This window comes from Magnolia sinica, chromosome 11 (assembly GCF_029962835.1).
Source record: "Magnolia sinica isolate HGM2019 chromosome 11, MsV1, whole genome shotgun sequence".
NCBI classification, from domain to species: domain Eukaryota; kingdom Viridiplantae; phylum Streptophyta; class Magnoliopsida; order Magnoliales; family Magnoliaceae; genus Magnolia; species Magnolia sinica.
In genome coordinates, this window is record NC_080583.1 from 2,702,618 (window position 1) to 2,726,857 (window position 24,240).

General features: G+C 41.2%; 1 protein-coding gene and 1 non-coding gene across 5 annotated transcripts; both read left to right on the forward strand.

Annotated features, from left to right (window-relative positions):
- The first annotated feature begins 2,000 nt into the window (after positions 1–2,000).
- LOC131218562 (uncharacterized) lies at positions 2,001–24,240 on the forward strand. 4 transcript variants are annotated; one of them, XM_058213174.1, is made up of 7 exons: positions 2,001–2,100; positions 2,656–2,752; positions 20,962–21,100; positions 21,386–21,468; positions 21,580–21,714; positions 21,789–21,893; positions 23,939–24,240. In XM_058213174.1, exons 1-7 carry the CDS (start codon positions 2,021–2,023, stop codon positions 24,053–24,055), a joined length of 756 nt encoding a protein of 251 aa, XP_058069157.1. In that variant the 5' UTR covers positions 2,001–2,020; the 3' UTR covers positions 24,056–24,240. The 4 variants fall into 4 exon arrangements, with proteins under 4 accessions (XP_058069157.1, XP_058069155.1, XP_058069154.1 ...); XM_058213172.1 differs by lacking the exons at positions 2,001–2,100; positions 2,656–2,752; positions 23,939–24,240 and adding exons at positions 4,466–4,661; positions 5,217–5,313; positions 21,998–22,448; XM_058213171.1 differs by lacking the exons at positions 2,001–2,100; positions 2,656–2,752 and adding exons at positions 4,467–4,661; positions 5,217–5,313 and having other exon boundaries at positions 21,580–21,639.
- TRNAE-UUC (transfer RNA glutamic acid (anticodon UUC)) lies at positions 4,351–4,424 on the forward strand. Its single transcript has one exon. It is a non-coding gene; the product is annotated as a tRNA-Glu (tRNA).

The window sequence follows — 24,240 nt, forward strand, 5'->3', positions numbered from 1 at the left end:
GAATATCGTATGGATTGCTAAGCTATAACAAAAATCATTGACTAATATCCTCAAGGGTTGATAAATGAAAACTTAGAAAAATAGTCTCCACCTTAAGAGGTTTTCCCTCAACTTAAGGCATTTATAGGGTTCGGGTTTTTGGAAAAATCACATACTCCTATCCAAGGACCAAAGCCATTATGAGGTTCATTAGATTTTAACCTAGAGGAACTACGAGTGGGAAGTGAAATCCAAATGTTATCTCTGATCATGAATGAAAGGGATTCATTGGAAATCAAGGAGTGCCTAAGGCTTCAATTGAAGGGGAGGAAGGCAAGAGGATGTCAAGCCTCACAAGCATTTAATTTCCTTCTCTCTTCTCTCCTCTTAGGGAAAAAATCGTATAAAGTGAAAGGGTGGGCCAAATTGGGCTTTTTATAGCACTAGAAGTGGTGTAAATGGCACCAAAGGCCAAGTGTGAGGTATACTAACCTTATGGGATGTCATTTTCAACTATTAGGGCCCACAGTAAGGTGTATGAGTCGATCTACACCATGGGATAGGTGTCCTTAGTGGGGATCTACATATGAGTGCAATCGTTCTAACATTTAGATACTTTAATTGATGGGCAAAGTTCTAATTCAGTTCGACGGTTACCAGTCATTGGTCGGAGTCACGACTATACGAATATGTGTAGGGTATTCCTAAATTATTGCCTTTAATTTGATCGAAATCTAATAGTTCGAAAGCAACAACTTTGGCAAAAAAAATGGATATGGACATTCAGCTTAACTTCATAATGCTTCCTAAGGTATTCGTGCATCCCATGAGCTCGGCTTGCAAGCTTGAGTTGAATAATTCAAAACAAGAACTCAGTTTAATGTTCATAATGGATGTAAAGTCCGATAAGACGAACGTTTTTCTATAATTTTATGTTTAGTGGCCCACTAGCGAGCAGTCCAGAGCTAGTTCGGTTAATCTGAGCATTTCTTGAATAAGTTAAGACATGAGATTTCTCGTGCATGATGACTAGTGTTTGGCTTTGCTAAGTTCATAACGCGACATATTCGCAAATAGTGAAAACGATTATTCAGTCATAGTTGTATGAAATAATCGATTTGTAGGCTAACCATGGTAACAAATTGAGTTCATATGATTTTCTAATAGTGACACTCATGTTTTGCTAGGGTCGAGTACAGAAAAATCTAGGATGTTACATTATCCTAACATAATTAACCTTGAAAGGCACACTTTCAATAGGGAAATGTAAAAAATATCTCTCCAATGGTTCCCTAACATGTGAGCCTTTCTAATATGTGAAACATAGGTCCCGTAAGCTACTAAAAGTGAATAAATTCATAGTGATTTTGATGTCACAATTTTAATATTGACATTTTGATCACATTTGTGAATTGTCCATTAAATCTAATTCAATCTTTGCTTTGCTACCGTGAAAAAATCACAACAAACAAATGGCCCTGAATGATTGTGAACAGACCAGTTTTCTATATACAATTTTAGAAGTCTATTTTTGCATACCATTAACTAGTCCAGATCAATAGATCTACATTAAATTTTGAGTTGACCCATAAAGAGTGGACTAGCCTAGTGGACCGTCTAGGTAAGTGATACTAATGTAAATCAGTCCAAATGTAACTATGCGCATGTCAAAGCAACCCATGTGAGGTCATATATCGTTCAAAACATCCCTAAGTGGGTAAACATGCGGTAGAGATTTTAAGACCCCAAGACTATTTTACGATTTATAATTAATATAATGCAAACTTTTATATCAATCCATTGTCGTCTAGTCCGGTTAGGATACCTCGCTTTCACCCAGGCGACCCGGGTTCAAATCCCGGCAATGGAAATTTTAATTAATTTTTTATTCCATTTTAAAAAAAATTTATTTTTCGAACCGCGCATGAACAATCGCGCTACGCCATAGTATTTTTATTTTTTTATTTTTTTTCCGCTGCAGCTAGGGTTATTCTGATCTGTCCTTTTTTCTTTTCCCTTTTTTCTTTTCCCCTACGTTTCCATGGATCGGATCGAGATCGGGCGGCAGGAAGACGTCGCTGCTCCATCGTCTGCTTTGGCCTACCTCGATCCTCACTACTGGTGAGATCCTAAACGTTAATCTGAGCTCTCGATCGATCCGCTTCCGGTCTCATTTTCTCCAGCTTTTTTGTGCGATTTTTGCTCAATTTCACTCTTGTAGATGGCGTTTTCCGTTGATTTTCTAGAATCGTAAGTTTTGTGGAGATTTTTGTGGTATTTTCCTTAAATTTATAATTTTTCCTGTAAATTTTTGTTCTTATCTCGAGATTTTAATTTTAAGCTGGATTCAAGCTAGTAGGACTTGAATTCTGAGGTTTCTGGAGAAACTTGTAATGGGCTTTTTATGTTTTTTACATAATAAAAAAGAAAAGAACTTTCTGTTTGAATTCCTTATAAGTTTTTTTTTTTTAATCTGAATTTTGATTTTCCACTCTTTAAATTGTACCTTCTGCTTGAATTTTTCATACTAAGTGCATCTTACAGAAGATTCTTATTCAGTTTTCTATAATATTTTATGTTCTTGTTTGATTCTTAAATTTATTAATTTACTTATTTCAGATAACTTTCTGTTTGGATTTCTCAATCTTATGGCATTTGCTTGGTCGGATTCTTCAGGGATCGCCGTTTCTCCTTTGAGGAGCACTATGAATGGTTTAAGGAGTATTCTCATTTCCAACATCTTATCCAGCAGCACATAAAATCTTCAGACTCTGTACGTATCAATTTGATTTTCTGAACGTTTCCCTTCCGCTTCGATTCATTTGTATATGATTGTTTAGTGGTGGATTGGTGCTCAGTAGGTAGGAATGAATTTCTAATTAGAAGTGAATGTACTAATACAATGTTGGATCAGCATTTTCTTGGCCAATAAACTGTAAATGTGGGTCCCACTTTGTAGAGATTGATATAGTTCATATGGTGGGCCCCATGGTGGATTCAAAATACCACAAGGATCATGCCTGTTAGATGAGATTGGATGCCATGATTCCCAGTGGTTTTAAGGGCCTAGCTTGACGCGTTCCATCGGAACTGGGGCCTTGTTTGGCGTATTGGTTAGGTTTTGAGCATTTCGTACCAAAGCCAACACCATGTCTTGTGTTCAGGGTATCCCAAATCGGTTACGTATCGGTAGTAGCGCCGTGACATGCTGAATGCAACGGTGGGACCCGTTAAAGCGTCTGAGGGTTAAAGCGGCGTTCACGAATTCTTTGACCTAACGGCCAGTTTACGGTCATGAGCCATAACGGCCAAACGGCGTTACTGGATCCATGATTGCTGTGAGCCCTAAAAAAAAACAAAACAAAAAAAAACTCACCTTTTTTTCCTTTCTTTTCTTCTTCTTCTTTCTTCTTCTTCTTCTTCTTCTTCTTCTTCTAGTATCTTGGGAATGATTGTAATGGTGGAGGCCATGAGTATTCTGCACTCTCTCGCTTCTCTCTTCTTCTCTCTCTTCCTCCCCCTTCCCTCTTTTTTCTTTTCTCTCTTCCCTCTTTTTCTTTCTTTCCTTCTCTCCTTTTTTTTTTTTTAATCGTGTAGGTACGTGTCACGCAAGACACACTCCTCGAGCTCGAGTTGTACGAGGTTAAAGGAGATCAAAGTTATATGGGCTCCACTGATGTATTTATTACATCTACATTCTATTTTGAGATCATTTTAGAGCACCGCCCAAAAATGACTTATATCCGATATCATTGGCCCCAAAAAATGAAAAAGTTTTTTACTTAAAAAGAGGGTCGTTTATTTTCCTAAGTGATACCCAATGGGGATTAGTTATTTTTACCTTCTCCTATTTTCCAGTCATTTTAGAGGATTCAAAAATTAGTTTTAAATTTATGGCCCCAAATAAAAAATGGTTTAAATCTATTTAAAATTTTTTAAATAAATTTATTTTAATTAATTTTAATGTAATCATTTTTAAAAAAAAAATGATGTTAAAATTTTCATCAAAAATTTATTTGGTATAACATTTAATTATTGTTTTTTTTATTCAATTCACTTTTCATTCATTTTTGGGTATGCCCTAAAATTATTTGGAAAATCGGATGGATAAAACATATATCAGGGTGGGGCCCAAAAACTTTCCGGTTTACTTTAATGGGTCCCTCCTAACAATTAAATAATTTAAACGGCAATTTTTAAAATTTAAAAGGAGATCAAAGTTATATGGGCTCCACATGATGTATTTATTACATCTAGTACGTTCATATATCGTTCAAAACATCCCTAAGTGGGTAAACATGCGGTAGAGATTTTAAGACCCCAAGACTATTTTACGATTTATAATTAATATAATGCAAACTTTTATATCAATCCATTGTCGTCTAGTCCGGTTAGGATACCTGGCTTTCACCCAGGCGACCCGGGTTCAAATCCCGGCAATGGAAATTTTAATTAATTTTTTATTCCATTTTAAAAAAAATTTATTTTTCGAACCGCGCATGAACAATCGCGCTACGCCATAGTATTTTTATTTTTTTATTTTTTTTCCGCTGCAGCTAGGGTTATTCTGATCTGTCCTTTTTTCTTTTCCCCTACGTTTCCATGGATCGGATCGAGATCGGGCGGCAGGAAGACGTCGCTGCTCCATCGTCTGCTTTGGCCTACCTCGATCCTCACTACTGGTGAGATCCTAAACGTTAATCTGAGCTCTCGATCGATCCGCTTCCGGTCTCATTTTCTCCAGCTTTTTTGTGCGATTTTTGCTCAATTTCACTCTTGTAGATGGCGTTTTCCGTTGATTTTCTAGAATCGTAAGTTTTGTGGAGATTTTTGTGGTATTTTCCTTAAATTTATAATTTTTCCTGTAAATTTTTGTTCTTATCTCGAGATTTTAATTTTAAGCTGGATTCAAGCTAGTAGGACTTGAATTCTGAGGTTTCTGGAGAAACTTGTAATGGGCTTTTTATGTTTTTTACATAATAAAAAAGAAAAGAACTTTCTGTTTGAATTCCTTATAAGTTTTTTTTTTTTAATCTGAATTTTGATTTTCCACTCTTTAAATTGTACCTTCTGCTTGAATTTTTCATACTAAGTGCATCTTACAGAAGATTCTTATTCAGTTTTCTATAATATTTTATGTTCTTGTTTGATTCTTAAATTTATTAATTTACTTATTTCAGATAACTTTCTGTTTGGATTTCTCAATCTTATGGCATTTGCTTGGTCGGATTCTTCAGGGATCGCCGTTTCTCCTTTGAGGAGCACTATGAATGGTTTAAGGAGTATTCTCATTTCCAACATCTTATCCAGCAGCACATAAAATCTTCAGACTCTGTACGTATCAATTTGATTTTCTGAACGTTTCCCTTCCGCTTCGATTCATTTGTATATGATTGTTTAGTGGTGGATTGGTGCTCAGTAGGTAGGAATGAATTTCTAATTAGAAGTGAATGTACTAATACAATGTTGGATCAGCATTTTCTTGGCCAATAAACTGTAAATGTGGGTCCCACTTTGTAGAGATTGATATAGTTCATATGGTGGGCCCCATGGTGGATTCAAAATACCACAAGGATCATGCCTGTTAGATGAGATTGGATGCCATGATTCCCAGTGGTTTTAAGGGCCTAGCTTGACGCGTTCCATCGGAACTGGGGCCTTGTTTGGCGTATTGGTTAGGTTTTGAGCATTTCGTACCAAAGCCAACACCATGTCTTGTGTTCGAGTCACGGAGATGATAGTCACCACAAGGTGTAAAGGGCAGCTGGACATAATCCAGAGTGTGTGCCGCTGTTGGGCTGCCTGACACTGGCTGGGAAGTGTGGTGGCATGTTACAATTCCCAGTGGTTTAAGGGCTAGCTTGACGCATTCCATCAGTCTTGGGCTCTTGGCGTATTGGTTAGGCCTTTTAGTCTATTTGTTATAACTTTAAATTTCCATTGAGTTTCTATGGTCATCTGGCAGGCGATGTCAGGGAATGATGGCCCATCTTGTGATTGGGCCCCCAGATTGACAGTTTAGGTTACTGAAAGGTGACTGTTCACTAACTGTACTATTATTAGGTCTAGCCAAAAAAATGCTTCTTTCAACTGAGCATGATGCAATAACCCTTTTGTAGATATGGTAAAGGAAAAGACGTTCGCACAAAGGGCCTACTCATGTGCAAACCCTGTTCTTACTTTTACTAATGTTTCTGAATTTTTCCAGCGGTTCTTGCAAATTTCTACTTTTTAACTTATTCAAATCTTTTCCCTCACACATAGCCACAACTGTTACCACCAAAAACTACCTATGACCACTTCTCTCTCTCTCGCTCTCTCTCTGATGAGGACATCACATCACGAAGCCATTATGTACATATCAGAGGAGGAGGCGAGCCCGTCTCCCTGTGGCTAGGTGGGTACCCGTTCGGGTCTTGAGGAGCTAATGACCCCATATAGCATGTCAGAGCATCATCGAAGACCCCACATTGGGAAGATGCTTGTGATTTGCGTGGTGGACGAGCTTGGATGAGTTTTGGACGAGTTTTGACCGTTGGATCGCGAGGATGTCATGATCGGACCATTGGATGCGGCTTGATCGCGTGGCCTGCCTTGATCATGGACGTCGTCGGTACCCATCGGGCACTTAAGATGATTTAGATTATTTTATACTTTAGTACTTTTGTTAGTTGATTTATTGGATTATATTCTCATTTTCTTTTAGAAGAGAGTATTTTGAAATAAGTGTTTTGTAGGAGGTAAAAGGCAAACTATGTTTTGCTTAAGCTTTTTTTTTTTTTTTTTTTTTGTAAAAACCCAAATCTGGAACTATATAAGGCCTTGAACATCCAATCCTAGGGCCAATGATGCTTTAAATTAAATTTGAGATTTATTTCTTGATGCTCTTGTGCATGGGGTCTTTTTTAATAGTGTGAAGCCATCCCCTTGGTGTGAATTCAAGACTATCCTAATAGTGTGAAGCCATCCCCTTGGTGTGAATCTAAGACTATCCCTTCTCTTAAATGTATCTTCTCAACTTTATCTATTTTCTCACTTTTTTTTTTTGTTCTTTTTCCTTCGCCACTCTCAAATCCTAACATCCAAAACCACAAATCCATCAACCAAAACCTTTCGAACCTCAAAACCCACCCAAGTACGTGTGGATTCATCCATCCATACAACTGTATGGACGACCGTACGGTCATCCGTACAACCGCACATGTGTGGCCTATCTAACATATGGTTTTATTCCCTTTTGCCATTTCTCATCCCATCAATGTTTCCTCGTAAAACTCTCTAATTCATAGTTTCTCATTCTTTTTATAAACTCTAAACCCATTAAACCCTAATCCCTCTAAAACCCAAAATTCTCTCAATTCCCTTTTGATGCAAGTAATTCCCCTTGATTGATAGCCTATCTCTATGTTAATTTAGGGGTTTCTTAATTCTATTGGGACCAATTGCTTCAGTATGTTAATAGTTCTTATTACGAGCATGTATTAGCCTATGATCTAATATATTATCTACTTGTTTACTGTTTTGTATTGATATTAGATTGCTGAAATTTATGAATTATTGCTCATATAATCTGGAAATATGATTTTATCACCACCTTAGGATAGAAAACTTCATCACGCATAAAATTTTGGTATTAGAGCTTAGGTTAACATAGGGTACATTCCTCTTAAATCTAGAATAGGGTTGTTCATCATCATATATAGTGTAGATCATCATATTGTGGCATTTTAGGGTCAATTATTCCCATATATATACCGCTTAAATTTGGTACATGCTGTTTAACAATTTACATTGCTAAAATTTTCGGGCTAGGGCCTCAATCTTAACGCTTTTCATCACACGATCATCAAGATCGTGGTGGTATAGATACTCTCCACGGATGACTGGGCACGTACCCCATTATGGCCAACACCTCGGCCATGGTCTCTGTCCACCAACGTGATCTCCCATGTGAACTTCCTCTGCACATTTCACTTGGGATTGGCCATCTTCCCCATTGTCAAGGTTTGCTTGAAGGGAAGTCTCCAACTGACCTATATAATTGTTGGTGGTTCTGCTTTGAGCCTCAAGGGCATCTAGTCGTCTAGTTATGGCATTAAGAGTTTCGAGAATCTGTTCTTGGGTCATGGTGGTAGGGTGAAGACCAAAAGCACGCCCAGATTGTGTGGGCATGCACTAAGACCCTACGGTGGGGACTCGACATGACCCTAGATGATCCTAGACAACTCTAGATGACTCTATATGACCAAAGAGATGCTTTTACCCTAAAAATCTAGCAATTTAACCAACGAAACGCCATGATACACTAAAAATTCAGCAATGTAGCATGGAAATAGTGGGTTATGGGTGCTAAGAAAGTTCAGCAATGGTATAACTAAAGGAATAGCACTAGTATTCTCAACAATATGCTAAAATAAATACTAGGACTAAAATTTCAGCAATACACCATGATAAACAATTAGTACCCGAAAATTTCATTGATGTAAATTGCTAAACAGGTAGTACCAAATTTCAGTGGTATACATATGTGAATAATTGATCATAAAATGCTACAATATTATGATATACACTATGTATTATGATGAACAAGCCTATTATAGATTTAAGAAGAATGTACCCTATGTTAACCTAAGCTCTGATACCAAAATTTGATGTATGATGAAGTTTGCTATCCTCAGGTGGTGATAAAATCAGATTTCTAGATTATATGAGCAATAAATCATAAATTTCAGCAATCTCATATCAATTCAAAACAACAAACAAGTATATAATATGTTATAACTTATGCTAATACATGCTCGTAATAGGAACTATTAACACAAAAAAGCAATCGATCCCAATGGGATTAAGAAACCCCCAAATTAACACAGGGATAAGCTACCAATAAAGGAAAATTACTTGCATCAAAAAAGAATTTTGGGTTTAAGAGAGATTAGGGTTTATGGAAGAAAATGTGATTTAGGATTTATGAAAAGGAGAAACTATCAATTAGGGTTAGGGTTTTGTGAGGAAACATTGATGGGATGAGAAGTGGCAAAAGGGAATAAAACCATATGCTAGATGGGCCATACACGTACAGAAGTCCGTACGGCTGTACAAATGGATGAATCCACACATACTTGGGTGGGTTTTTGAGGTTAGAAAGGTTTGGGTTGATGGGTTTGTGGTTTTGGATGTTAGGATTTAAAAGTGCCAAAGAAAAAAAAAAAAAAGATGAGAAAAGAATTGAAGTTGAGAGGATACCTTTGAGAGATGAGAAATAATTGTCTTGGATTCACTCCAAGGTAGCTTCCTCTTGGATTCACACTAAAGGGATGACTTTACACCATTAAAAGATACTCCATTCACAAGAGCATCAAGAGAGAAATCTCAAATTTCATTCAAAGCACCATCGGCCCTAGGGTTAGACGTCCAAGGCCTTATATAGTTCCAGATTTGGATTTTTACAAAAAAATAGTTTAAGCAAAGCATATTTCACTTTTTACCTACTACTAAACACTTATTTTAAGATACCCCCTACTAAAAGAAAATGAAAATATAATCCAATAAATCAACTAACTAACAAAATTACTAAATCATAGAATAATATAAACCATTCTAATTGCCCGATGGGTCCCGATGACATCCATGATCAAGGTGGGCCACGACGATGAAGCCACATCTACGGTCCAATCATGCCATCCTCTCGATCCAACGGTCAAAACTTGTCCAAAACTCATCCAAGCTCGTCCTCCATGCAACCTACAAGCATCTTCCCAATGTGGGGTATTCAATGATGCTATGTGGGGTCTTCAACTCCTCTTCTAGACTTGGATGGATACTCACCTAGGCACAATGAGACTAGGGCTCGCCTCCTCCTCTAATACGTACGTAACGACTTGCATGATGTGATGTCCTCATCAACTTTCTGAGAAGAATTCGCCTTTGACGAAATAAAGCTTCGGTACTGCTCAAGTGAATCTGGATCGATGTTTTGGAACTCTTGTCTCTGTGATCCACATATTGTCTAAAATCGGTCTGTTTCGGAGGACATGTCACGTAATGGCCATGGGTCCTGCGACAGGTCTAGGTCACTATGATGATCAAGTGAAGTGCTCGGAGTTGTAGCTGGGGACCTAGGTGGCAGAGGAATTTATTAAGCAAAATTTCCTTTCAAACTCTAGGATACTCATATCATCATAATTCTTGAGATGTTGCAGGTGTAGGAGGGAGTTCTTGTGAGCTTTTGGGAGCAAACGGATAATATTTATGCAATAGTCCGAAAGACCGTTGCGATAGGGCCGGTGTTGTTGCGCCTGCCGCAGAAGGCTTAGTGACCGACACGGAGGGTACGGTGGCCATCATGCGAGGGAATGAGGATAACCATGCAAGCGCAAGGCATCTGCTGCAGAAGAGCTGCGACCACCATAAAGACTGACTTAGCAACTCCGCGATCGTGGGAGGTTGGTATGGGGATGGTATGGCTGCCACGGAAGCTAGCAGGCCGCCGTGCCTTGGGGACTTCTCCTCGCGGGCAAGCCGAAGCCTACTAACTTCGCGCTTCACGGTGTTGTTGAGATTCGAATGTCGTGCATCCTACGCGGCACTGTGCCACCCTTGTATGTCGTTAGGACTTGGCTGATGCCCCAGACCTATACTTAGGGCAATCCCGCCGTGCGGGAGTTGACTCCTAACCTGTCGGTGACCGGAATAAGGGATTCAGTGACAGGGTTGAGGAATTCTAGCGATTCCTCTAGTTCCTTCTCTTATTCACTGGTCTGAAGCTTTTTTCTCTTCCAAAAGTCTCTCTTCTGTAGAGTAAAGTGCCCTATTTATAGGCGAGGAGGGTGACAACAAGGTGAATGAGAGTCCACCATGTGGCGCATTGTGCGGCGTGCTTGTAGTGGTGGCCGTGAGCTAGCCTTCCTCGCTGCGCGTCAGCCTGTGAGGCGTGGCACGGGTCGTCGCGGGATGTGCCACGCCCCAAACCCGGAAATCAGGCTCACAAAATTCCCGACTGCCGAATTTGGTGCCGACAGCTTCCGTAGTATCTCATTCTTGGCTCCCAATGCCCATACGCTACATTCCGATCCTGGGATACTACAAGGAGGATTTTCCAATGTACATTTGTCTCATAAGAAGCATAACCACAAGTTTACCTAAGTCACAAAGGCAACATCATCATCACATATCCACTAATATAAACATTTGAATACAATGCTGAAAGGGAAATACTTATGTCAAAATCAAAGCTCCAGAAGTCCGCTGCACGCACCAAGCTCAACGCTGCTGCGACCTAACGCCACCTGCACTCATCTATCGTGCATAAGCTTATAGAAAGCTTAGAGTGTGGTGTAAGTGTGTGCATAAGGTAAGTGTCAAGTATACAATACAGGTCCATAAATCATACGATATCGGAAATACTGGCAAGATCATGAATCCTAGGATATCAGAGTAAGTGGAAATACTGGCAATCCATAAATCCATGAACGCTATCAGCCATACCAAGGCTATGTGATGCAAGACATGAATGCTGACGACCATATCAAGGCTATGCGATGCAAAATCATAATAAGCCAATATCATATACTGAGAATGCGAAGCAATATACAAATCCTGCTAAGTCCGTCTAGGCCATATAAGTGTAGAAACATAGCAACCCAAAATGCCAGATGCCGCGGATGTAATGCAATATGCGGTGCGAATGAAATGACCAAGCTGGAGTGTGAGGTTGGGATGATAGTACGTAGTATCGCAGACTATGGGGTCCATCACAAGGGACTTCTATCCAAACCAGTCCCATACCTAAATTTGGATAGCCAGACTCAATGTGGTAGACTCCTGATCTCAGGTTGGTGGCGCGCCCCAACCGAAATCTTGGCCACTGCGAAGGTACACATGATGACTTTATTTTGCACTACCAGCCTGAGTGGATAGTGAATGAATAAATGAATGAGTAAAATGTTGGGTATATAACTCCTGCTCAGGAAGTCCACATATCATACCGTACATTTCTGGGATCATCATCGGGGTCTAGTACACTCCAAACCAGATTGTCGCCCCATTGCGCGCAAAAAGGTGAGTGGAAGAGACCTCACTATCCGCCTACGAATATCGGGTCCGACTTGTTGATAATGGACCCATTCCTCGAGCTGGTCAAACTCAGCCTAGCTTTGCCCCCTCCTCTCGGGCAGGTAAGGCCGCACCCCCTTCCAACTGACCACGACACAGTGGGAGACGCGGCCTAATGGTATACGGCCCTCATGCGCTCATGCATTCACTCGGTTTAGACGTTGAAGCAACTTCTGGAACCATGAGGGTTTAGGGACTTTCACCCAGGAATATCTATAGCACCCCATGTAGAAAAGATTTTCGGTATCCCATCTGGCCATCCACGACATGCCTGTGGAGGCTACGGCCCTGATGTCATTAGGGTGTACGGTGGTCATGATGCATGAGTCACACAGTCCAATCATGCATCAATCCTGCACATACCGTGCGCTCATGTGGGGCAACTCTGCCTATCAGGGAGCCCCATGAACAACCTGCCCTATGGCATATGCAATGACAAATCACATCTCATAATAAACATGTAGATGATGCGTATGGGCATGTATCATGATGTTATGGTGTAATATACTTATAATCGGTATCGACAACCGGTACCGATGATCGACATCAATAATCAGCCTATACAATCGAATGCCCCCGCATTAATCACTATCAGTGAGAAATCTCGAACACGAGACCTCCTGCTCTGATACCAATTTGATACAGGACAATTAACCACTTGCTCTAAAAGCTCGAACTGTTAGAGTATGACGAATTAATCCCTTTATCCCATAGCTCAGGCCCCATATCTCATGGGTTAGGACCTCGGCCAAACCCCCTTCGTGGGCTCTAAATCACATGGGCCGCCCACCCCGAGTGTGTCCCCGCATCCCACAGGCTACTCCACTCAAGCCCGATGTGAAATGCGCATTACTCACCCCTTGTAAGGAGTCTCGAACACGAGATCTCTCCCGTGGACCCCAAATCGCATGGGTCACCCACCCCAAGTGTGCCCCTGCATCCAACAGGCGACCCCACTCGAGCCCAATGTGAAAATGCCCCCGCATTACTCATCAATGTGGACATTTAACCAATATTGCTCCCAAGGAGTGGCCCTTATAGAGCCAGACATATAGTGGGCCTATGGCCTCATACAAGGGCCTAATACACATCACTATGGGCCTCACTCATGGGTTGCATATACATCACAATGGGCCTCGCCACATGGGCCATTAATACATCACATCGAGCCCCACTCATGGGCCTCATATACATCACAACGGGCATCGGCACATGGGCCATAAATACATCACATTAGGCCTCAACAGATGGGCCGCAAGTACATCAAAATGGGCCTCGGCACGTGGGCCATAAATACATCACATCGGGCCTCATGCAAAGACTTTATATACATTGCATTGGGCCTCACTATTGGGCCACAAATACATCATATTGGGCCACACACAAGGGCCTCATACACATCCCATTGGGCCTCACTCATGGGCCTCATGTACATCATATTGGGCCTCATCAAATGGGCCACAAACACATCACATTGGACCTCACTATTGGGCCACAAATACATCATATTGGGCTACACACAAGGGCCCATGGGTTAGGCATAAGGGATGGGTAGTGAGCTTGTTATACATACATCAAGGTGGGCTTAATAGGGCAGCCTATAACTCAGGAAAAATGGATGGGCAGCCTGAATACATTATACATCACGGTGGGCCGCACAAATGGATGGCATAGATATACGATACATACATCACGGTGTCCCTCACAGGGATGAAACACATACATTCAAGGTGGGGGTCCCATCTGTCTAACAAAACGGACAGCGTGGATGTAAACCACATATGTCAAAGGTGAGGTCCACATGTCCAGATGGATGGTTGGGAGAAACACAAACATCATGTGGCCCCCACACCACCCGTCCAGTTGGACGGTACTGATAAAATACATAAATCATGGTGGGGCCACATGTGTGGATATAGAATAAATGCACCAAGCTGGGCCCCATCGTCAAAAGAGCTGGACGGTGTGGATACACACACAGACCCACAGTTCTTGCTGCTGTCACATGGCACCGCCTAGATGGACGGTGTTTATGTAAAATACATGCATTAAAGGTGGGTCCCACGTGGGGCCCACCATATAATATATATATATATATATATATATATATATATATATATATATATATATATATATATATATATATATAAAGGGGCTCCATCCAGCGTCCAGGAAGGGATGGACGGCTGGGATGCAAAACACATATAGAATGGGTCCCACCATCCATATCTGGACGGTGGACTGCATGGATGAACACATGCTTTATGATAGGGCCCACCATCCAGGTCATGGTGGGCCACGTTAAAATGGATGGATGGTATGATATAAAGCACATATATCGGTGGTGGCCCCACGTGGCACCGTCCAAAATGGACGGTGTAAATATACGATGCATACATCGAGTGGGCCCCACCTCCACACGTGCAGTACCTGTGGAGTGGTTCCCACACGGACGGTTGGTGAATAATACATACCTCATGTCAAACCACAGCAGCAGCATTTGCTGCATGAGATACCCAGCCAATCTACTTTCATCCCACCGTCCAGAGATTGGATGGTGAGGATACAACACATCCATCATGGTGGGGCCACACGTGTGGCCCACCAGCCTCAATCAAACTACCTCTGTACTCTCCCATTGTCCAGCAACGGACGGTGAGGATGGGACACAACTCGGTGGGCCCTACAGCTAATGGACGGTGTCCAGCAGCGTCCTGGGTTGCTGGCCCAACCAATGGACAGTCAGAATATAGCACATGTTCTGGTGGGACCCACATCAGCGTGGCCCACCCCACGTCGCATGGATGAAAGACATGAATCATGGTGGGGTCTCACACAGACCAAGCTGATATTTGATTTTCTCTTCGTCCAGGGGTGCTGGACGGTGCCAGCAGCTGGCCCGTCCAGGCCTTCTGGCCGTCCAAACCTTAGGTCCACTTGCTGGATAGGGGGGGTGCACACATCACAGTGGGGTCCACCGTCCCAGCTGGACGGCTGGATAACATATAAACATCAAGGTGCGTCACACATGGATGGGGTCCACCGTCAAATGGATGGTTGGATAAAATACATTCATAACGATGGGCTCCACTGTCCTAGCTGGACGGCTGGATGAATCACATTCATCAGGTGGGTCCACGCGGCTGCACGGCGTGGATCAAGTGGGCCACACGCATCACGAGAGAGAGAGAGAGAGAGAGAGAGAGAGAGAGAGAGAGAGAGAGAGAGAGAAAGGGAGATTGGATGAGGTGGGAGGAGCTCTGTCACTATGAGCTCCTCCATACAAGATACAATGCATACATCAAGTGGGTCCCACCATGTGGGCCCTAAATAAAAAAATGAGATCAAATACTATGAACACCCACCATTTTTGTTTCTTCTTACTCCGATGAAATCCCTAGCTCCTCGGCTTCGACTTTAACGGAGGATGATGGAGATTGGACGGTTGGATTGGGTGGTAGGGAGTGGGCCACACCTAGCTTTTCCTCTTCTCTCATGGAATGTTTGGACGTTGGGTTGCTTGGGAGAATGAGAGAGAGAGATGAGAGAGAGTGAGAGAGAGAGAGAGAGATGGGTGTGAGTGATGGGTGTACTTGACTAGGTATGGGTTGTAAGAGAGAGTTGACTTTGGGGAGGGTCGTTGTGATGGGAGTGATGGGATGTGTACTTGGCATTTGATGTGATGGATTCTCTTGGGATTGCAAAGTGCGGTGTTTTCCTCGAATTGAACGCGAGCCCACATCTCCTGGCCCGGGTATCGCCTCGGCGCGCGAGACGCGCCGTCGTAACATCGGCAACAGCGCGGTCGCAAGGATACAAGTCTCGGATTGAGCTGACTCAGGAATACGGGATACGACTCAGGGTCGCACGCAACTGTTATCTACGCATCGCAGGTCGTCGGAATTTGACCGGGAGGACTACAGAAGCCTACAGAACGGTACGGGCTAGGATACGGGTCTCACAAGATGGTTCCGCCTGCTCCGCGCGTCGCCCTCTGCAATCTCTGAGCGGCTCACGTATGTCGCTCATACTGGTTCCCCACGTCACTTTTCTTTGATGTTTTCCTTTCACACTACTAAGCTGGTGGCGTTCTGACGTGTCAGCACAGGAGCTTACGTGTTGCCCTGCTTGTCTGGCCACAGGTTAGTTGGCTTTGGCCCTTCTGTCTTATTCCTTCTTGAGTGATGCGCTAGTAGCTCCTGCGCATTGCCCATGTGCTCTCTGCGTCAATCCTGCCCATCACTCATGCCTTAGTGCCTCGCCTCCTTTTTAGGCCCCAACGACGCCCTTTTGATTACTTCGAGTGCCAGCAAAGAGTTTGGGTTAATTCCCAAAGTTAAATTTAGCTCCATGGGGAGTAATCTTAACATTGGACTCATGGGGGTCAAACTGGCTCCTAAATTGCAATTTTAAATACTGCTCAAGTTCTTGCACCAACTGATAGGCATGCTTAAGGGTGCCAACATCATAAGAGAGTAGCTCGCGCTGAATATCGGATCGGAGGCCCATCCTAAAATGTGAAAGAGTCACTATTGGGTCCTCCTTGACATTACATCTCATCATGTACTCTTCAAATTTGGTGATGTAATCCTTCACGGGCATTGTTCCCTGGCGAAGGGATTGCCATTGATCCATTAATTTCTGGTGATATGAAAGAGGAAGATATTTTTCCTTCAGTGTTTCCTTTATCTGGACCCAATTTACAATTGGGTCTTGTCCAGACCTTTCTAACTTGCTCTCAAGATTGGTCCAAAACAATTTAGCCTGGCCCACCAACTTTATCTTGGCAAACCTCACATGACAATGATCATACATCTCGTACCACTCAAAGTAGTGGTCCATGTCTGCAAGCCAGTCAAGGAAAGCCTTTGGGTCCAGATAACCATTAAAGCTAGGGGCCTTGATCTTTACGCTTTTCATCAAATGACCATCAAGATCGTGGTGGTCTAAATACTCTCTATGGGGTGGTTGGGCACGCACCCCATTATGGCGAAAACCTCGTCCATGGTCTTTTCCACGGCCACGAACGTGACCTCCCGTGTGAACTTGGGATTGGCCATTTTCTCCATCATCGGGGTTTGCTTGAAAGGAAGTCTCCAACTGACCTATACAATTGTTGGTGGTTCTGCTTTGAGCCTTAAGGGCATCCAGTTGTCTAGTTATAGCATTAAGAGTTTCAAGAATTTGTTCTTGGCTCATGGTCTGGTTATGGTCACTCTCTCTCTCTCTCTCTCTCTCTCTCTCTCTCTCACATGCACGTAAAACTATCCAGCATCCACAAACACATCCACATGATATCCACTAAAATCGCGTGGATTGTCTACTACAACGTGTGTGGAAGACCACTTTAAAATTCTTTGCTTAATTAACACAATTTACCCGTTAAAACTAATAAGACAAATTAACACTAAGGCTTCCAAGCCAAAGTGGGTTCAATCAAATAGACTACAAATGTTCTACCAATAAAGCAACTAGTCTATAAGAGATAGTGAGCTTATGTGCTTACAAGTGCCTAGCATACAACCCAATTCAAGCATTCTTATTATTTAACTAATCAAACACAATTATGTATAGAATTTGCTCAAATGAAAATCACAAGCACAAGCATGTATAATGGTTCGGTTTCCCTATTCTATTCCCAGCGGACGCACTTTCCTCGAGTGTATTGGTATTCACTATTTTAGAAGTTTTCAATAGGTTCACCCCTAACATATACAACCCTACACAAGGACCTAACACATGTATACTCCCATGTCGGAGGACATGTTTCCACCCATGTCGGTGGCTCTCGCAAGAGACTTTAGTTGGTTTTCTATCGGCTAACCAACAACTACTAGTGGTCCTAATGTAAGGCCCTATGTTTTGCTCCCGCCAGAGGCTCCCAAGGATACTAACATGTTTACACCCGTGTCCGGTGAAATCAACCCTACACAAGAATCTATTTGAGTTTGGGTCACAAACTCTGCACTCAATCCTACACAAGGAAAGAGTGTGTGGACTCTGAAATTGACAACTTAGTTGTCAGATTGAGCCCCCTTCGTAGTGTCTTGCTTCCTTTTTTTTTTTGTTAGCTTGTTAGTACACCCTACTGTCAGATCACACTTCACTGTTAGCCACCCCCACTAGGGATCGATACCAAGACCTCAGTGTTCGTAGTGTCTTGCTTGAGATGCTTGATCGATTCTCTCCTGTGCCTCAATCAGCTTCTCAATTGCTCCCTCAATCGCTGATGCTGATGTTTCAACTCTTATGATCAACCGCCTTGCAAATGATGCTCCTATGAGGTGATCAAGGTGGTGGGAGGATAGTGGAATCTCCTACAACTAATAGGATAGTTGTTTTCCAAGAAGGATTCACCTAAATGGTTGTTCTAAGGGATTTAAACGAGGATTTAAGTATAGGTTCATGTCTAATCTCTAGAACAAGGTGGATATCAGGTTCATCTTCATAATCGAGGTTTGAATCCTTTTTAGAGTGGTAAAGCTCAAGTATATGACTTATATCTCATTGGTTTAGAGGCTTAGGATGAAGGATATGAGTGGGGAATCACCTAGACTTCTATTGCACCAAAAACCCATCATAATGCCCAAGGTTCGTATGCCCTTTAAAAAGGAACCAAGTTCTAACGATACAAAAAACGAGCAGAAAACGACACATTCAATCGATTGAGTGATGCTTCAATCGATCGACCAATTCCAACATTTTTCCAGAAAGCTTGCTAGACGATTTTGGTCGTCGTTGATCAATCGAACGGGGTCCGTCGATCGAGACCAATTGAAGGTCCATCGATATGATCGAGAAATTCCAGATATACATGATTAGCTTGCTGGACATTTCTAGCAGTCATCGATCGATCGGACCAGTGCCATTGATCGATCGACCAGGTCACCGATTGATCCAATTGCTCTCGACAACACCTATGAGTCTGCTGGTTTGGGCAGTTTGGTTTCCAGTAGCTTAGGACCTCTATAGCCTATGTAAGCATGTTCAAATGGAGCTCCTAAGGCTAAATGGTGATCAAAAGAAGGTTTACCTATTAAGGTTAGGAGCATCTAGAGGCTAGGTTGTTTTGGGTCTAAGGTTAGGGTCACCAAGGCACCTCAATTTGCGTGTTCTTCACTTCCTTGATGCTCCAACTCTTCATGTGTCTTCGGTCTTCAGTTTCCAAGGGCTCAACCGTCTCACTGACACATATACGCACGTGATTGACAAATAGGTGCATAAATAAGTGCACTAACATCCACAACTGCTCAAAGTCACTTATCATCCCCCTCTCCTTCTCTCCTGAAGGAGTAGATAAGAGAAAATTTAAATTCATATCTGAACATGTTTCTGTCTCGAAGAAAGATTGGTAAATTCTTATTTGCAACAAGGCCTCTCCATTCATCTATCTCAAACTAAGTACCATATTTGCTTCAACGAATATATACGGCGGGGAAGCATTTTCCTGTGATCGGAATGTTTGATCTGATAATAAACACCATGGATTGGAAGATTAGTCATCCAACAAATTTTTTCTCTTTCGAATGTCAATGGTTGCCCTTTTCTCTCTAATCTGTTTACAAGAAGCAGATGGAAGGGTTAGGATTTAATTGCATCCCAGTGATTTTACGGTTTCTATCTATCCAACTAATTAATGTCTTGGATCTCACTCATATGCACATATTGTCACGTGTTCCTACAGGTTAATGCACTCTGGGAGCCTCGCAGAGAGTGATGTTTCATCCACAACCCCTCAAAAGGCATTCATATGACACACAGTAACTTATTAAACAGTTGATGTTGTGGGACCCACTGTTGAAACTCAACCCAACCTGAACCAGATCCATTGACAGCCCTAAAACTTATTAAAGAGTTGATGTTGTGGGACCCACTGTTGAAACTTGACCCAACCTGAACCAGATCCATTGACAGCCCTAAAACTTGATAAGTACTGAACTCGATCAGATTCCGTCCTGTATCCTAAGCATGGTAGTAGAACCTGAACCTGACTTGACCCCATTTATTAACTATATTTTTCACATTTTCAAGTCTTCTCTTTCTTGGGAAATGGTTGTGACTGCTTTATCAGTTGTAACGTGTTCCATCCAGAATGGGGCCCATGAGTTCAATATAGATTATCCTACATATGGAAAAGGTGGGCTACCAATGACACTCATCTCTCTGGGCAGGGCTCAAATGTACATTGACTCATAATAGCAGCTTTCCGTCAGTTGTCTGGCCTGATGAGTGAGATTGACCCAATATTCATGCAAGGTTATCTTCAAGGTGGGGCTGATATATGTGACGCGGTGTTGGAAAAGAAATGTTGTATATGAACCATCACATAGACGGGTTGCATGTGATAACTTAGCTTTTAAGAAACAGTTCCTCGTAGTTCAGTTGGATTATGCTGTAGCTGAAACCATCATTGCACTGGTAGTCCACATGAGATGATCCAATGATTATACCCATTTATCTTTCTTCTGGTCACTTTTATGATTGTTCGTCTTATGCTCTCTTTCTTTGTTGTTTCTTCTGGGCATTGTCTAGTGGTCCCATTAGTATTGTAATTTTTCAACGAAGGAGCTCCTTAATTCAACATTGAGGTCTCAGGTGCATCGAGCTTACTTACCAGAAATGATGACAATGATTTGCATCTTGTCATGATGACTGGTTATTTTATATAATTGGAGAGATTGACTCCACTTTGTCCATGAACTATGAAGGGAAAGATAGAAACTTTTCAAGGAACGGTTAAACAATTTGGTTGGTGGGGCTCCATAAAATCCTTTTCATGTTCCCAATCAGAACTTATATTCATTGTTTATAAAATTACGTTCTCTTAAATTTGATTTGACACACTGTCTGTGATGAATGTCTGAAATTTAGGTGTTGGAGCTTGGTTGTGGAAACTCGCAGTTGTGTGAAGAATTGCACAAAGATGGGATTACTGAAATAACATGCATTGATCTTTCAGCAGTTGCTGTCGAAAAGATGCAGAAGCGGTTATTAGGCAAGGGATACAAAGGTTTGTGGTTTGGATCTCTATCAAATGTTCCATCAAGTGTTCATACCTGGTCATTTCCTCATATCCCATGTGAAGGGTTAGATAAAATAATCAAGTGGAAAAATATTCAGATTTTGCCATTATTCGCAAATGGAATGCCCACAGTACCCTGGCCATTTAATGAGAAGATTTGTAGTTTGTACTGCAATGCTATGTTTTGGATGAGAGTCCTAAATATCTTGGCAGTATTGGAAATGCTGCAGTTCTTAAAGATGGCCAATCAAAAGATTTCTTATATTCTTTCAGATATCAAAGTGATGGAAGCTGACATGCTAGACTTGCCCTTTGGCAACGAGTGTTTTGATGTCGTAGTTGAGAAAGGAACCATGGTATGGTCAAGCATCCTGTTTTAAGGTTTTTACTTAAAATATTGATGTATGCATCTCTTTTCTGCTTGAATCTTTATTGAGCCAAGCCTGTAAAACGTGTTGAATTTGAAGGATGTATTGTTCGTGGACAGTGGCGATCCATGGAATCCAAAGCCTGCAACCGTGAACAAGGTGATGGCAATGCTTGAAAACGTTCATAGGGTTTTGAAACCAGATGGAACTTTCATTTCAATTTCTTTTGGACAGGTACACAAACCAAACTACAGAAACTGCTAGTTTCTTTTCTTCTTTTTCAAACTCTTAATTTTCATGTTTTACAGCCACACTTCAGGCGTCCTTTGTTTGAAGCCCCAGAGTTCACTTGGTCCTTTGAGTGGAGCACTTTTGGGGATGGATTTCACTATTTCTTCTATACCTTGAAGAAGGTTTGTATGAATATCTATAGATTTTATACAGCCATCTTAGCACACTTTTTTTTTTGAAAGATTTTGTCTTTATACACTTAAGCCATTGCTTTTGTGTTATACAGGTTTGCTAAAATGGGGCTAGACTACTGTTTACATTTTCCCCTTTTCTTAAATGGTGGCGACTATGGTTCAAAATATCAGCTGCTACGTAGCATTTTGGCTGATACATGTTGGGTATCGGTGGATATTAGATACTACTTGATAAGAATCACCATACCCAAAATTTTGACAGATTTGGCCCATATGAACATATGCACAATGGTGAAACTGTTTTCCCCTTTTTCTTTGTCGTTTTTGGCGTTTTTATCTCTTAGAGAAAGGGCCAAAGGGGTTTTCTTTCTCTTGTAGAGTTGTGTATACGTCATACGTTTTTGCATGCACACACAAATATATGATGTTTTGGCAGTTACTGATTTACCTACAAAATATCCTGAGACTCAAAAAGCTAAAGATGGTAGGGCGGCTGAAGAAGTCGAAATTCGGTATCAACATTGGACAGACACACAACGGCAGCCATACCACAAAGCTGTTATATATATATATATATATATATATAAAAGATTTCATATTCCATTATCATTATTTGTATTGAACCCTTGGGAAATGGAAACATGTATTGATATTGATATCATAGATAAAATCATAAATGCCGGGGAATGTGTCACTACCCGAGAGACACTTTGGGGAAACATTAGGAAAATGGTGGAATTTTTCAATGAAACTTCAAGAGATGTTAAAAAAACACATGATTACACACTTGCACTCAGATATTACAAAAAATAAAGGTTTCCAATTGTATATGGGCCCAAACTATGGGCCATTGAAAAAATATTTAATTAATACACTAATTTTTAAGTAATAACGCAATAATTCAGCATATATAATGCACTAATTTAAAACACCCCTAGGAAGAGATCTCCCTTGAAAAATGCTTTTCTTTTCTTTTTTAATTTCTAGAATTTTGTGATAACAATGATATTATCGATAATATTGCATGTATTGATGGTACAGTGTATTTATTTCAAATTACTATCACTGATATCTTGTAATATCAAAAAATATCATCAACATTATCGATAGTATCGAAGGAACTAACGTATTTGATTTCCAAAACACAATTTAAATTTCAAAATGTACCTTTTGTTTTCTATCAATTTCAAAATATGCATTTCCTTTAAAATTTTGGTAAAATGGAAAACTAGAAATATGCATTTTTCCATCAAATTTATCTAATACTTCACAACCCTCTCCCCTCCCGCCCCCCCCCCCCCGGGGGAAAAAGTTCACACCAGTACAACCGTTATGCACCAAATTCTATTATGTCTTTGGCTGGATGATATTGGATTATGATATTTTGAACCCTGGTGGCAATTCATCCACCATACATGTTACATCCATGTGCATCAATCTAGATGGCCAAAATCATTGGGCCCACTGCATGTAGATCGCAGCCCAAGAATCACTCTGATCACATGATCTTAACCATCTTAATTGGCTGTTGAATGTGGACTGCTGGCGATTTTCCTTTTAATTGTCCATTTGACGGCCGTCAATTGAATGGTTTGGATCATCATGGGTATGCTTCCTCTAAAATGGGGTTTACAAATGGATGGTTTGAATTAACGTATCCTTATACCATGTAATAGGTGATGAGTCTCTGCCATTTAAGAAATGGTGGAAATTACAGATTATAGTCTGCCTGCCAGAACCTTATGCATTTTGAGTAGGTTCTGGTATTTGGTAGCCTTCTTTTTTTTCATTTAATTTTAATCCTTGATTAGGACTCTCATGTATGTTTCTTGATGTCCATAAAGTTTTTGTGTATCTAATGACTGGATTGCAACTGATGAAGGATCATCCAGCATTTCTCACCCACTGTATTACATTTCCTTAGCAGCAATGGAATTCAATATCATTCAGCCCTTATTTGCATTTTCAGAAATCCCATCGTATCACATTTCCTTCTTTAGCAGCATCAGAGTTTTTTTGGTTGCTCATTTCAGGGAAAGAGATCACTAGACAGCAAGAAGTGCAGCGACAGGCTGGATTCGCCATCCATCTGTTTATTACAAGAGGAATTGGAGGGAGAGGATTATATCTTCCGAACCCATATCGACTGAACTGGAATGAACTAAACATCTTTTTGTTTTTTTTTTCCCATCATCCTTGTTACTTAACATAGGCCTAAGTTATGAAAGAGACATCACTTGTTCAAAACCAGTGCAAGTCTTTAACACATGCTTTCTCAGAACTGTTCATGTAATTAATTATCTTGTTTTGCATTTTAATCAAGGATAATTAGGGC